The sequence below is a fragment of the Chiloscyllium plagiosum genome, unplaced genomic scaffold (assembly GCF_037043375.1).
Source record: "Chiloscyllium plagiosum isolate Xiang-an unplaced genomic scaffold, Cpla_swu_hap1 HiC_scaffold_8, whole genome shotgun sequence".
NCBI lineage: Eukaryota > Metazoa > Chordata > Chondrichthyes > Orectolobiformes > Hemiscylliidae > Chiloscyllium > Chiloscyllium plagiosum.
Genome location: NW_028270146.1, coordinates 100539730 through 100553993, shown reverse-complemented (window position 1 = coordinate 100553993; position 14264 = coordinate 100539730). Strand labels below are relative to the sequence as shown.

Here is a 14264-nt window from a genome sequence, read left to right as displayed (position 1 = left end):
CCCCCCTTCCCCCCCCCTCTTTCCCCCCCCCTCTTTCCCCCCCCTTCTTTCCCCCCCTCTTTCCCCCCCCCTCTTTCCCCCCCCTCTCCCCCCCCCTCTTCCCCCCCCCCTCTTTCCCCCCCCCTCTTTCCCCCCCCCTCTTTCCCCCCCCCTTCTTCCCCCCCCCCTTCTTTCCCCCCCCCCTCTTTCCCCCCCCCCTCTTTCCCCCCCCCCTCTTTCCCCCCCCCCCCTTCCCCCCCCCCTTTCCCCCCCCCCCTTTCCCCCCCCCTCTTTCCCCCCCTTCTTTCCCCCCCTTCTTTCCCCCCCTTCTTTTCCCCCCCTTCTTTCCCCCCCTTCTTCCCCCCCCTTCTTCCCCCCCCTTCTTCCCCCCCCTTCTTTCCCCCCCCCTTCTTTCCCCCCCTTCTTCCCCCCCTCTTCCCCCCCCTTCCTCCCCTCCCCCCCTTCCTCCCCTCCCCCTTCTTCCCCCCCCTTCCTCCCTCCCCCCTTCTTCCCCCCCCCTTCCTCCCCTCCCCCCTTCTTCCCCCCCTTCCTCCCCTCCCCCCTTCTTCCCCCCCCCTTCTTCCCCCCCCCTTCTTCCCCCCCCCCTTCTTCCCCCCCCTTCTCCCCTCCCCCTTCTTCCTCCCCCTTCCTCCCCTCCCCCTTCTTCCTCCCCCTTCCTCCCCTCCCCCTTCTCCCCTCCCCCTTCCTCCCTCCCCCTTCCTCCCCTCCCCACTTCTTCCCCCCTTCTTTCCCCCCCCTTTCTTCCCCCCCTCCTTTCTTCCCCCCCTCCTTCTTCCCCCCCCTTCTTCCCCCCCCTTCTTCCCCCCCCTTCTTCCCCCCTTCTTCCCCCCTTCTTCCCCCCCTTCTTCCCCCCCTCTTCCCCCCTTCTTCCCCCTCCCCCTTCTTCCCCCTCCCCCTTCTTCCCCCTCCCCCTTCTTCCCCCCCTTCTTCCCCCTCCCCCCTTCTTCCCCCCCCTTCTTCCCCCCCCCTTCTTCCCCCCCCTTCTTCCCCCCCTTCTTCCCCCCCCTTCTTCCCCCCCTTCTTCTTCCCCCCTCCCCTTCTTCCCCCTCCCCCTTCTTCCCCCTCCCCTTCTTCCCCCTCCCCCTTCTTCCCCCCTCCCCCTTCTTCCCCCCTCCCCCTTCTTCCCCCTCCCCTTCTTCCCCTTCTTCCCCCTCCCCCTTCTTCCCCCTCCCCCTTCTTCCCCCTCCCCCTTCTTCTCCCCCCCACCTTCTTTCCCCACCTTCTTTCCCCACCTTCTTCTTCCCCCCCTTCTCCCCCCCGCTTCTTCCCCCCCCCTTCTCCCCCCCCCCTTTCTCTCCCCCCCCCTTCTCTCCCCCCCTTCTCTCCCCCCCCTTCTCTCCCCCCCTTCCCCCCCCCCCTTCTCTCCCCCCCTTCCCCCCCCTTCTCTCCCCCCTCTTCCCCCCCCCTCTTTCCCCCCCCCTCTTTCCCCCACCCTCTTTCCCCCCCCCTCTTTCCCCCCCCCTCTTTCCCCCCCCTCTTTCCCCCCCCTCTTTCCCCCCCCCTCTTCCCCCCCCCTCTTTCCCCCCCCCTCTTCCCCCCCCTCTTTCCCCCCCCCTCTTTCCCCCCCCCTCTTTCCCCCCCCTCTTTCCCCCCCCTCTTTCCCCCCCCTCTTCCCCCCCCTCTTTCCCCCCCCTTTTCCCCCCTCTTTCCCCCCCCCTCTTTCCCCCCCCTCTTTCCCCCCCCTCTTTCCCCCCCCCTCTTTCCCCCCCTTCTTCCCCCCCCTTCTTTCCCCCCCCTTCTTCCCCCCCCTTCTTTCCCCCCTTCTTCCCCCCCTCTTTCCCCCCCCCTTCTTTCCCCCCCTTCTTCCCCCCCCTTCTTCCCCCCCTTCCTCCCCCCCCTTCCTCCCCTCCCCCCCTTCCTCCCCCCCCCCTTCTTCCCCCCCTTCCTCCCCTCCCCCCTTCTTCCCCCCCCCTTCCTCCCCTCCCCCCTTCTTCCCCCCCTTCCTCCCTCCCCCTTCTTCCCCCCCCCCCTTCTTCCCCCCCCCCTTCTCCCCCCCCTTCTCCCCTCCCCCCTTCTCCCTCCCCCCTTCCTCCCTCCCCCCTCCTCCCCTCCCCCTTCCTCCCCTCCCCCTTCCTCCCTCCCCACTTCTTCCCCCTTTCTTTCCCCCCCCTTTCTTCCCCCCCCTCCTTTCTTCCCCCCTCCTTTCTTCCCCCCTCCTTCTTCCCCCCCTTCTTCCCCCCCCTTCTTCCCCCCCCTTCTTCCCCCCCCTTCTTCCCCCCCTCTTCTTCCCCCCCTTCTTCCCCCCCTTCTTCCCCCTTCTTCCCCCCCTTCTTCCCCCCCCTTCTTCCCCCCCCTTCTTCCCCCTCCCCCCCCCCCCTTCTTCCCCTCCCCCCTTCTTCCCCCTCCCCCCTTCTTCCCCCCCCCTTCTTCCCCCCCCCTTCTTCCCCCCCCTTCTTCCCCCCCCCTTCTCCCCCCCCTTCTTCCCCCCCCCCTTCTTCCCCCTCCCCCTTCCTCCCCCTCCCCCTTCCTCCCCCTCCCCCTTCCTCCCCCTCCCCCTCCCCCTTCCTCCCCGTCCCCCTCCCCCTTCCTCCCCGTCCCCCTCCCCCTTCCTCCCCCTCCCCCTTCCTCCCCCTCCCCCTTCCTCCCCTCCCCTTCCTCCCCCTCCCCCTTCCTCCCCTCCCCCTCCCCCTTCCTCCCCCTCCCCCTCCCCCTTCCTCCCCCTCCCCCTCCCCCTTCCTCCCCCTCCCCCTTCCTCCCCCTCCCCCTCCCCCTTCCTCCCCCTCCCCCTCCCCCTTCCTCCCCCTCCCCCTCCCCCTTCCTCCCCTCCCCCTCCCCCTTCCTCCCCCTCCCCCTCCCCCTTCCTCCCCCTCCCCCTTCCTCCCCCTCCCCCTTCCTCCCCCTCCCCCTTCCTCCCCCTCCCCCTTCCTCCCCTCCCCCTCCCCCTTCCTCCCCCTCCCCCTTCCTCCCCCTCCCCCTCCCCCTTCCTCCCCCTCCCCCTCCCCCTTCCTCCCCCTCCCCCTCCCCCTTCCTCCCCCTCCCCCTTCCTCCCCCTCCCCCTTCCTCCCCCTCCCCCTTCCTCCCCTTCCTCCCCCTCCCCCTTCTTCTTCCCCCCCTTCTTCCCCCCTTCTTCCCCCTCCCCTTCTTCCCCGCCCTTCTTCCCCCCCCCCTTCTTCCCCCCCCCCTTCTTCCCCCTCCCTTCTTCCCCCCCCCCTTCTTCCCCCCCCTTCTTCCCCCCCCCTCTTCCCCCCCCCCTTCTTCCCCCCCCCTTCTTCTTCCCCCTCCCCCTTCTTCCCCCCTCCCCCTTCTTCCCCCCTCCCCCTTCTTCCCCCTCCCCCTTCTTCCCCCCTCCCCTTCTTCCCCCCTCCCCCTTCTTCCCCCTCCCCCTTCTTCCCCCTCCCCCTTCTTCTCCCACCTTCTTTCCCCACCTTCTTTCCCCACCTTCTTCTTCCCCCCCCTTCTCCCCCCCTTCTCCCCCCCCCTTCTCCCCCCCCTTCTCTCCCCCCCCTTCTCTCCCCCCCTTCTCTCCCCCCCCTTCTCTCCCCCCTTTCCCCCCCCCTTTCCCCCCCCCTCTTCCCCCCCCCTCTTTCCCCCCCCTCTTTCCCCCCCCTCTTTCCCCCCCCCTCTTTCCCCCCCCCTCTTTCCCCCCCCCCTCTTTCCCCCCCCCTCTTCCCCCCCCCTCTTTCCCCCCCCCTCTTTCCCCCCCCCTCTTTCCCCCCCCCTCTTTCCCCCCCCTCTTTTCCCCCCCTTCTTTCCCCCCCTTCTTTCCCCCCCTTCTTTCCCCCCCTTCTTTCCCCCCCTTCTTTCCCCCCCCTTCTTTCCCCCCCTTCTTTCCCCCCCTTCTTTCCCCCCCCTTCTTCCCCCCCTTCTTCCCCCCCTTCTTCCCCCCCCTTCTTCCCCCCCCTTCCTCCCCTCCCCCCTTCTTCCCCCCCTTCCTCCCCTCCCCCCTTCTTCCCCCCCCCTTCCTCCCCTCCCCCCTTCTTCCCCCCCTTCCTCCCTCCCCCCTTCTTCCCCCCCCCCCTTCTTCCCCCCCCTTCTTCCCCCCCCCTTCTTCCCCCCCTTCTCCCCTCCCCCCTTCTTCCTCCCCCTTCCTCTCCTCCCCCTTCCTCCCTCCCCCTTCCTCCCCTCCCCTTCCTCCCCTCCCCACTTCTTCCCCCCTTTCTTCCCCCCCCCTTTCTTTCCCCCCCCTTTCTTCCCCCCCCTCCTTTCTTCCCCCCTCCTTTCTTCCCCCCCCTCCTTTCTTCCCCCCCCTCCTTTCTTCCCCCTTCTTCCCCCCCCTTCTTCCCCCCCTTCTTCCCCACCCCCCCCTTCCTCACCCCCCCCTTCCTCACCCCCCCTTCCTCACCCCCCCCTTCCTCACCCCCCCCTTCCTCACCCCCCCCTTCCTCACCCCCCCCTTCCTCACCCCCCCCTTCCTCACCCCCCCCTTCCTCACCCCCCTTCCTCACCCCCCCTTCCTCACCCCCCCCTTCTCACCCCCCCCTTCCTCACCCCCCCCTTCCTCACCCTCCCCCCTTCCTCACCCTCCCCCCTTCTTCCTCCCCCCTTCTTCCCCCCCCCCCTTCTTCCCCCCCCCCCTTCTTCCCCCCCCCTTCTTCCCCCCCCCTTCTTCCCCCCCCCTTCTTCCCCCCCCCCTTCTTCCCCCCCCCCTTCTTCCCCCCCCCCTTCTTCCCCCCCCCTTCTTCCCCCCCCCTTCTTCCCCCCCCCCTTCTTCCCCCCCCCTTCTTCCCCCCCCCCTTCTTCCCCCCCCCTTCTTCCCCCCCTTCTTCCCCCCCCCCTTCTTCCCCCCCCCCTTCTTCCCCCCCCTTCTTCCCCCCCCCTTCTTCCCCCCCCCCTTCTTCCCCCCCCCCTTCTTCCCTCCCCCCTTCTTCCCTCCCCCCTTCTTCCCCCCCCTTCTTCCCCCCCCCCTTCTTCCCCCCCCCTTCTTCCCCCCCCCTTCTTCCCCCCCCCCCTTCTTCCCCCCCCCTTCTTCCCTCCCCCCTTCTTCCCCCCCCCTTTTTCCCCCCCCCCTTCTTCCCCCCCCCCTTCTTCCCCCCCCCCTTCTTCCCCTCCCCCCCCTTCTTCCCTCCCCCCCTTCTTCCCCTCCCCCCTTCTTCCCCTCCCCCCTTCTTCCCCTCCCCCCTTCTTCCCCTCCCCCCTTCTTCCCTTCCCCCCCTTCTTCCCCTCCCCCCTTCTTCCCCACCCTTCTTCCCCTCCCCCTTCTTCCCACCCTTCTTCCCCTCCCCCCTTCTCCCCCCCCTTCTTCCCCTCCCCCCTTCTCCCTCCACTTCTTCCCCCCCCACTTCTTCCCCCCCCACTTCTTCCCCCCCCACTTCTTCCCCCCCCACTTCTTCCCCCCCCACTTCTTCCCCCCCACTTCTTCCCCCCCACTTCTTCCCCCCTCCTTTCTTCCCCCTCCTTTCTTCCCCCCCTTCCCCCCCTCCCCCCCTCCTCCCCTCCTTTCTTCCCCCCTTCCCCCCTCCTTTCTTCCCCCCTTCCCCCCCTCCTTTCTTTCCCCCCTTCCCCCCCCCTCCCCCCCTCCTTTCTTCCCCCCCCTTCCCCCCCCTCCCCCTCCCCCCTCCTTTCTCCCCCCCCCTTCCCCCCCTCCCCTCCCCCCTCCTTTCTTCCCCCCCTTCCCCCCCTCCTTTCTTCCCCCCTTCCCCCCCTCCTTTCTTCCCCCTTCCCCCCCCTCCTTTCTTTCCCCCTTCCCCCCCCCTCCTTTCTCTCCTTTCTTTCCCCCTTCCCCCCCTCCTTTCTTTCCCCCCTTCCCCCCCTTCCCCCCCTCCTTTCTTCCCCCCCTTCCCCCTCCTTTCTTCCCCCCCTTCCCCCCCCTCCTTTCTTCCCCCCCTCCTTTCTTCCCCCCCTTACCCCCCTCCTTTCTTCCCCCCTTCCCCCCCTCCTTTCTTCCCCCCCTTCCCCCCCTCCTTTCTTCCCCCCCTTCCCCCCCCCTCCCCCCTCCTTTCTTCCCCCCTTCCCCCCCTTCCTTTCCTTCCCCCCTTCCCCCCCCTCCTTTCCTTTCCCCCCCTTCCCCCCTCCTTTCTTTCCCCCCTTCCCCCCCTCCTTTCTTCCCCCCCCTTCCCCCCCCTCCTTTCTTCCCCCCTTCCCCCCCTCCTTTCTTCCCCCCCCTTCCCCCCTCCTTTCTTCCCCCCCTTCCCCCCTCCTTTCTTCCCTCCCCTTCCCCCCTCCTTTCTTCCCCCCCTTCCCCCCTCCTTTCTTCCCCCCTTCCCCCCCTCCTTTCTTTCCCCCCCTTCCCCCCCCTCCTTTCTTCCCCCCTTCCCCCCCTCCTTTCTTCCCCCCTTCCCCCCCCTCCTTTCTCCCCCCTCCTTTCTTCCCCCCCTTACCCCCTCCTCTCTTCCCCCCTTCCCCCCTCCTTTCTTCCCCCCCTTCCCCCTCCTTTCTTCCCCCCTTCCCCCCTCCTTTCTTTCCCCCCTTCCCCCTCTCCTTTCTTCCCCCCCCTTCCCCCTCTCCTTTCTTCCCCCCCTTCCCCCCCCTCCTTTCTTCCCCCCCTTCCCCCCCTCCTTTCTTCCCCCCCTTCCCCCCCTCCTTTCTTCCCCCCCTTCCCCCCCTCCTTTCTTCCCCCCTTCCCCCCTCCTTTCTTCCCCCCTTCCCCCCTCCTTTCTTCCCCCCCCTTCCCCCCCTCCTTTCTTCCCCCCCTTCCCCCCCTCCTTTCTTCCCCCCCTTCCCCCCCTCCTTTCCTTCCCCCCCTCCTTTCTTCCCCCCTCCTTTCTTCCCCCCCCTTCCCCCCCTTTCCCCCCCTCCTTTCTTCCCCCCTTCCCCCCTCCTTTCTTCCCCCCCTTCCCCCCCTCCTTTCTTCCCCCCTCCTTTCTTCCCCCCCTTCCCCCCCTCCTTTCTTCCCCCCCTTCCCCCCCTCCTTTCCTCCCCCCTTCCCCCCCTCCTTTCTTCCCCCCTTCCCCCCCTCCTTTCTTCCCCCCCTTTCCCCCCTCCTTTCTTCCCCCCCTCCTTTCTTCCCCCCCTTCCCCCCTCCTTCTTCCCCCCCCTTCCCCCCCTCCTTTCTTCCCCCCCTTCCCCCCCTCCTTTCTTCCCCCCTTCCCCCCCTCCTTTCTTCCCCCCCTTCCCCCCCTCCTTTCTTCCCCCCCTTCCCCCCCTCCTTTCTTCCCCCCCTTCCCCCCCTCCTTTCTTCCCCCCCTTCCCCCCCTCCTTTCTTCCCCCCCTTCCCCCCCTCCTTTCTTCCCCCCCTTCCCCCCCTCCTTTCTTCCCCCCCTTCCCCCCTCCTTTCTTCCCCCCTTCCCCCCCTCCTTTCTTCCCCCCTTCCCCCCCTCCTTTCTTCCGCCCTTCCCCCCCTCCTTTCTTCCCCCCCTTCCCCCCCCTCCTTTCTTCCCCCCCTTCCCCCCCTCCTTTCTTCCCCCCCTTCCCCCCCCTCCTTTCTTCCCCCCCTTCCCCCCCTCCTTTCTTCCCCCCCTTCCCCCCCTCCTTTCTTCCCCCCCTTCCCCCCCTCCTTTCTTCCCCCCCTTCCCCCCCTCCTTTCTTCCCCCCCTTCCCCCCCTCCTTTCTTCCCCCCCTTCCCCCCTCCTTTCTTCCCCCCTCCTTTCTTCCGCCCTTCCCCCCCTCCTTTCTTCCCCCCCTTCCCCCCCTCCTTTCTTCCCCCCCCTTCCCCCCCCTCCTTTCTTCCCCCCCCTTCCCCCCCTCCTTTCTTCCCCCCCCTTCCCCCCCTCCTTTCTTCCCCCCCTTCCCCCCCTCCTTTCTTCCCCCCCTTCCCCCCCTCCTTTCTTCCCCCCCTTCCCCCCCTCCTTTCTTCCCCCCCTTCCCCCCTCCTTTCTTCCCCCCCTTCCCCCCCTCCTTTCTTCCCCCCCTTCCCCCCCTCCTTTCTTCCCCCCCCTCCCTTTCTTCCGCCCTTCCCCCCCTCCTTTCTTCCCCCCCTTCCCCCCCTCCTTTCTTCCCCCCCTTCCCCCCCTCCTTTCTTCCCCCCCTTCCCCCCCCTCCTTTCTTCCCCCCCCTTCCCCCCCTCCTTTCTTCCCCCCCTTCCCCCCCTCCTTTCTTCCCCCCCCTTCCCCCCCTCCTTTCTTCCCCCCCCTTCCCCCCCTCCTTTCTTCCCCCCCTTCCCCCCCTCCTTTCTTCCCCCCCTTCCCCCCCCTCCTTTCTTCCCCCCTTCCCCCCCTCCTTTCTTCCCCCCCTCCTTTCTTCCCCCCTTCCCCCCTCCTTTCTTCCCCCCCTTCCCCCCTTCCCCCCCTCCTTTCTTCCCCCCCTTCCCCCCCTCCTTTCTTCCCCCCCTTCCCCCCTTCCCCCCCTCCTTTCTTCCCCCCCTTCCCCCCCTCCTTTCTTCCTCCCCCCTTCCCCCCCTCCTTTCTTCCCCCCCTTCCCCCCCTCCTTCTTCCCCCCCTTCCCCCCTCCTTTCTTCCCCCTTCTTTCCCCCCCTCCTTTCTTCCCCCTTCTTTCCCCCCTCCTTTCTTCCCCTTCTTTCCCCCCCTCCTTTCTTCCCCCTTCTTTCCCCCCCTTCTTCCTCCCCCCTTCTTTCCCCCCCTTCTTTCCCCCCTTCTTTCCCCCCTTCTTTCCCCCCTTCTTTCCCCCTTCTTTCCCCCCTTCTTTCCCCCCTTCTTTCCCCCTTCTTTCCCCCCTTCTTTCCCCCCTTCTTTCCCCTTCTTTCCCCCCTTCCTTCCCCCCTTCTTCCCCCCCCCCTTCTCCCCCCCCCTTCTTCACCCCCCCTTCCTCAACCCCCCCTTCCCCTTCCCCTCCCCCCCTTCCCCTCCCCCCCTTTCCCCACCTTCCCCCACCTTCCCCCCTCCACCCCTTCCCCCCCCACCCGTTCCCCCCCCACAGTGCATTTGGAGTTCCCAATGAGTGTTCTATGACTGCCTTCATCTCCACTCTGTTTTGTTCTCTGCCTTTCTGCAGGGTGCCTTTGACATCAAGAAGTACCATGACCTGACAAACTTCAACACTCTGCACATTCGGCTGCGAGGGGATGGCCGTCCCTGGATGGTGAACATCAGCAGTGAGATGTACTTCAGTCATCAGAAGGACGACCTTTACAGCTATTTCCTCTTCACCCGGGAGGCCCCTATTGGCAGGATGTGAAGGTAGGTTGGGTCTTCCTCCCCATTCATCTGAAAGTTTTGCTTTATATCTGTGGTTGCAGGATCTCAGTGGAAAATCGTCCATTTATTAGATGTGGTACAATAGGGAGCCCCAAGTCAATAGACACCATTCCCATTGCAAAGAGCTGAGCTCATCATTTAGACTGGCAAGACACCACAGTTCTGTGGGAGACCTTGATTCCCTCGATGACAGGGCGGGGAATGGAATTCGAGTCACAGCATAAGGAAATTGGAGCAGGAATCAACCCTGTGAACCTGTTTTACCATTCACAAGATTATGGTTGATCTTTAGGAAAAATATTATTAAATTGGAAAGATTTACAAGGATGTTGCCGGGACTGGAGGGTTTGAGTTATAAATAGAGGCAGGATATACTGGGACTTCTTTCCCTGAAGAGTAGGAAATTGAGGGCTGACCTTATAGAGGTTTATAAAATCGTGAGGGGCGTAGGTAAGGTGAACAGCAAAGGGTCCCTAAAGTGGGAAGTTCAAAACAAGGGGGCATATTTTTAGGTGGTCGGAGAAAGATTTAAAAGGGGCTTGAGTGGCAACGTCTGGGCACAGGCTGGTGTGTATATGGAACAAAGTGCCAGAGGAAGTGGTAGATGCAGGTAGTTAAAAGGTATTTAAAAGATATTTAGACAGATACATGAATAGGAAAGGTTAGAGGGATATGGGCCAATGCAAGCAAGTGGGATTAGTTTAGTTTAGGAAGCCTAGGCCGGCGTGACCTACAGGTAGTTGTACTGAAGCTTATGTTTCTGTGCTGTATGACTTTGTAACTGTAATTTCCTAGCCACACCCCGTATTCTGTGAGAGGACAAAGAAAACTACCTCTGTCACCTAAAATATATTGAATGATGCAACTTTCTGTAGTTAGAAAATTCCAAAGATTCACAAACCCTGAGTAAGGCATTTTTCCTCGTCTCAGTCATAAGTGATTGGCCCCTTATTACTGAGCCTGTGCCCCTTGTATTCCAGATTCCCTGTCCTGGGGAAACAACCTCTCAGTATTGACCCTATCAAGCCCCTTCAGAATCTTATGTTTCAGTGAGATCATCCCTCATTTTTTATAATCTCCAAAGTGAATAAGCATAATTTACTCAATTTTTAATCGTAATGCAACCCTTTGACCCAGGGACCAATCTAGTGATCTATTTCTGTACCAACTTCAACAAGAGGATAACCTTCTTTAAATGTAGAGACCCAAATTGCTCACTATATTCTAGATACGGTGGTAACAAGCCCCAGTACAGCTGGAGCAAGACTTCCTTATTCTTGTATTCCAATCCCCTTGCAATAATTGCCACATGCGTGTCATTTATCTTCCTGATTGCTTGCAGTACCTACAGAGTGGCTTTCCTTGTGCAAGTCTTTATTATTTTTATTCGTTCTTAGGATGTGGGCATTACTAACAGGGCCAACAATTCATTGCACATCCCTAATTGCCCTTGGAAAGGCTGCCTTCTTAACCCACTGCAGTCCTTGGAGGTTTGACATGAGGACACTGTAGGAAAGGCAATATAATTCCAAGTCAGGATGGTGTGTGGCTTCGAGAGGAGCTTGTGGGTGGTGGTGTTCTCATGTATCTGCTATCCTTGTCCTTGTAACTGGTTTGGAAGGTGTTGTTGTAGGAGCCTTGGTGGGTTGCTCTCTGATAGAGGATCTGTCTGCCTCTTGATACAATTGCTGAACTTGAAGGCCAAAGGAAACTTTTCTAAAGTCTCTGTTTATCTTGTGCTTTTCCAGATTCCATTCTCCAAGTTTTTCCTGTCCAGTCGGGGTCGAATTCAGGATAACCAGCACCCATTGTGGTTGGACAAGGTTGGAGCTGGAGTGTTTAAACAAATTCCATTCTGCTCTGACAATAGTGTTAATGATCAGCAGAACATTCCCCCTAGGGTTACGTGGCTTGGGCAGCTGGGATGAGCACTAAGCAATGCGATTTCTCATAGGTTCTAGCACAATATGCCCAAAATTAACTGCAAAAGCAACCAATTTCCCCTGCCCCAACCTCTAAAGATAGTTTATCCTACGTGTACCTTATCCTGAAGTATCCTACTGGAGAAGCTGATGTAATCTTTAATCAATATGATCAATATCAATTCCCAAAGTATTACCGATGCTTGTGTTTTGTGTTGGGAATATTCCCAAGTTGTAGGAGCAACAGAGTTCATCATGGCAAGTGCCAGTAATTTTGACTCTGAAAGTGTAGGTCAAAGCCCCTGGACCACTGCTGCCTTGTTTGTGAATCCCTCAAAAACTAACGTTTCATAAGAGGATGATCCAAGGAGGAAAGTGCATTGGTGAGGGCATGTGGTCTGAAAGTCTCCAGTTTTTGAAGGACAATACTTTGTTCAATTCCTCTTTACTGATGTTCATTAAACTGGTGTTGCAGGATGAATGGCAGTAGGCTGGGCTTGACCCTTAAACAGCTGCTTGAATTTCCCAAAATAGTCAGCTTACTTAATGTGGTTGATTGAAGCAGAGTTTTTTTTAATGCTGATCAATGGTCAGACATCTGGCTGGGGATAAAAACTAATATTGAAGTGATTGTTTTCAAGAGAACAGTGGATAAGTTCTCCAAAGGTCAGATATAGACATTTGATAAACTGGAGTGAGTCAGAAGCTTGTGTGAAATATAACCTGAGAAAGGAATCCGGACCTGTGCAATAATTTGGCTTCTGTCCCAAGACTGTGTTGGAGGGGGAGGTACAGGAACAGGAGCAACTCAGTCACTTGAGCTTATTCCTCCATTCAACAAGGTCACAGATGATCTTTGACCTCTTGCCTTTGCCTCAAAACCTCTGATGCCTTTGGTTAACAATCTGTCAATCTCAGATTCAAAATTAACACCAACATCAGTCAGTGTTTGTGTAAGACAGTTTCAGACTTCTACATTTCAACAGGGTAAAAGTCCCTGAAAAGCCTGATTTCTAATTTTCAGAATCAATTCACCAATTCGAGATTCTAAAACCAGTGGAAATACGGTAGATAGAAATCAGTTCCAATTACTACCTTGAAGAAGTCAATAAAATCTTAACTTTGTAGATTACAGGAAGTATAACCCTATAGTTGGTGTGTATTCATTCCATAATTTAACTTCTGGAGTCTACTTATCATTCTAATAAATCTACCTTATAATCTCTCCACGGGCAATATATACTCCTAAAGATACAATGTGTATAACTGCTCACATAACTCCAGATGTGGCCTTCCGTAACTGAAGCAGCACTTCTACCCATTTTGTATTCTCTAGCACCCAGATGTTAAGCCCATCTTCCTCATTCAAGGTATCTTGTAGTTGGATTAGGACAGGGCAAATAGAGTGGGGGAAACTACCTCTGAGGTGGAAGTTGTGTCCCTTTGGACATTGCCCATAGTTTGGGCAGCAATATGTGTGCTCACACAGAATGGGCAATTGTGTGTGGCTTAGGGAATACCAAAATGTGCCAGTGGAACTGTGTTCTAGTAGGGGAAAGGCCCTTTTGGAGTTGCTTTGTCTGCCTGTGTTCTTTGGATTCTGTCTTTAGCAGAAGTTACTGGGTCCGGAGAGGGTGGGATTTGAGCTGGGCTGGGGAGGGGGGTGAAATGTTACTGATCCTGGGGATAAGAAAGCACAGGACCTTGAGCATGTCTCTGATTTATGTGGATTTGTTACAGATCAGCACAATTGGCTTCACACTGGGTGACAAAGTGGATGGTCCATTTCAATTGGAAATCGACTTCATTGCTGTATACAACGACCGGGCTCACACTGAAGAATTTGCTTATGAAAAGTACAAAAGGAATCCAGAGGTATAAATAAAATCACAGGAATACGTAACCTCAGCTAGACCCAGGAACTCAGTAACCTCTGTCAGGTGGTCTGACATTCCGCTTCCTGAGCCAATTTGAAGGGGGCAGCAGCTGACTCTGCACACATCAGCCAAAATACCTGCATCTAAGAAGGTTGAACGTGTGTGGAGAAACTCAAATAAAATTTGTCTTTGTAATCGTCGATCTATACTTCCTTACACAACAACTAGCATGTCCTGTGGGAGGTAGTTCCTGTTCTTGTACGAGCTGATGGTGTAGCATTCATGGGTACCTTGCTACGGTGCTGATTCCCCTGGACTGGCAGCTTTAAGGTAGTGAGTTGTTAAACTATGGACTGAAAACTGCCAGCAAGTACGTTTGATACCAGCAAGAAATGAACAAAAGGCAAGGTGGACTTGAAAATTTCAATTGTTGCCTTTCTACGAGCTAGTATTTATATAGCACCTCTGACATGGTAAAGTGTCCCCAAATATTTTACAGGAGCAATAATCAGATAATACTTGACTCTGGTCCACTTCAGAAAAGTCCCACCATTCTCTTTCACTAACTTAAAACCCTCTGCAATATCAACAATTCTCCAATTCTAGACTTTTGAGCAACACCAGTTTTAACAGAATATTTGAAAAAAAGGTAAAAAAAAATTGGGCAAAGGGGAGATGGTGGGAAAGGAAAGCAGAGATAATGAAAGGAATGGAGAGGAGAAACTGGCACAAGCAAATGTAAGATGGATTTGATATATATCTCTGTATATGAAAACATGCAAATTCAAAGGAGTCGGCCATTTGGCCCCTCAAGCCTCCTCCATCTCTTTTGAAAATGTCATGGCTGACCTGAAAATGGCCTTAACTCCACTTTTCTATCTCCCCTCATAATCTTTGACCCTCTCGTAAATCAAACTTAGCCTTTAATATATTAAATGAAAAAAAGAAAATTGACCTGATTAAAATAGTTATTTTGATTGTATTTCCACACAGATAACTACAATGGAATATGATTAAAACATCATTCATTTCATATTTTTGCATTGTGTCCTGAACTTTCTGGGTTGACTGCTACATGTGAAAGCAGATGTTTTAATTTGGAGTTATTTTAAAAGATGGTGTCACTGATATTTATAGTATCTGACATAAAGAAAGTTGTTTGAAAAGTGAGGCATAATGATTTCCAATAATCACTGCAAAATAGATGGATGCTCAGTCATGTAAGTTAATAACATTATACATAGAAAGTTTGTTTATATTCTTCATGCCATGGTTCCAAAGAGCATTGTATCAGCACAAGGAGATTTTAGAGAAATTTATTATTTACTTGTAACGGAGGACAGCAACCAGTAATGATTAACAGTGTGTTAAATGCACTTCTTGGAAACCTGGCACAGCAAGAATATCTTTTTGCTGTTGAGTTATTACGAGGTTATAGATGAATTAAATAAAGCTCTCTGCTATTATAATTAATTTGGATTTTGATTTTCTATGTC

The 14264-nt window shown here is 58.1% G+C and overlaps 1 protein-coding gene across 1 annotated transcript in view; it reads left to right on the top strand.

Annotated features, from left to right (window-relative positions):
• Positions 1-14247, top strand: part of ndufaf1 (NADH:ubiquinone oxidoreductase complex assembly factor 1) — a 25583-nt gene extending 11336 nt beyond the window's left edge. The window contains 4 exon segments of the mRNA XM_087990169.1: positions 8767-8920; positions 8923-8951; positions 10718-10792; positions 12632-14247. Coding sequence (XP_087846295.1) covers positions 8767-8920; positions 8923-8951; positions 10718-10792; positions 12632-12772 — 399 coding nt within the window. The 3' untranslated portion in view covers positions 12773-14247.
• Positions 14248-14264: the final 17 nt, after the last annotated feature.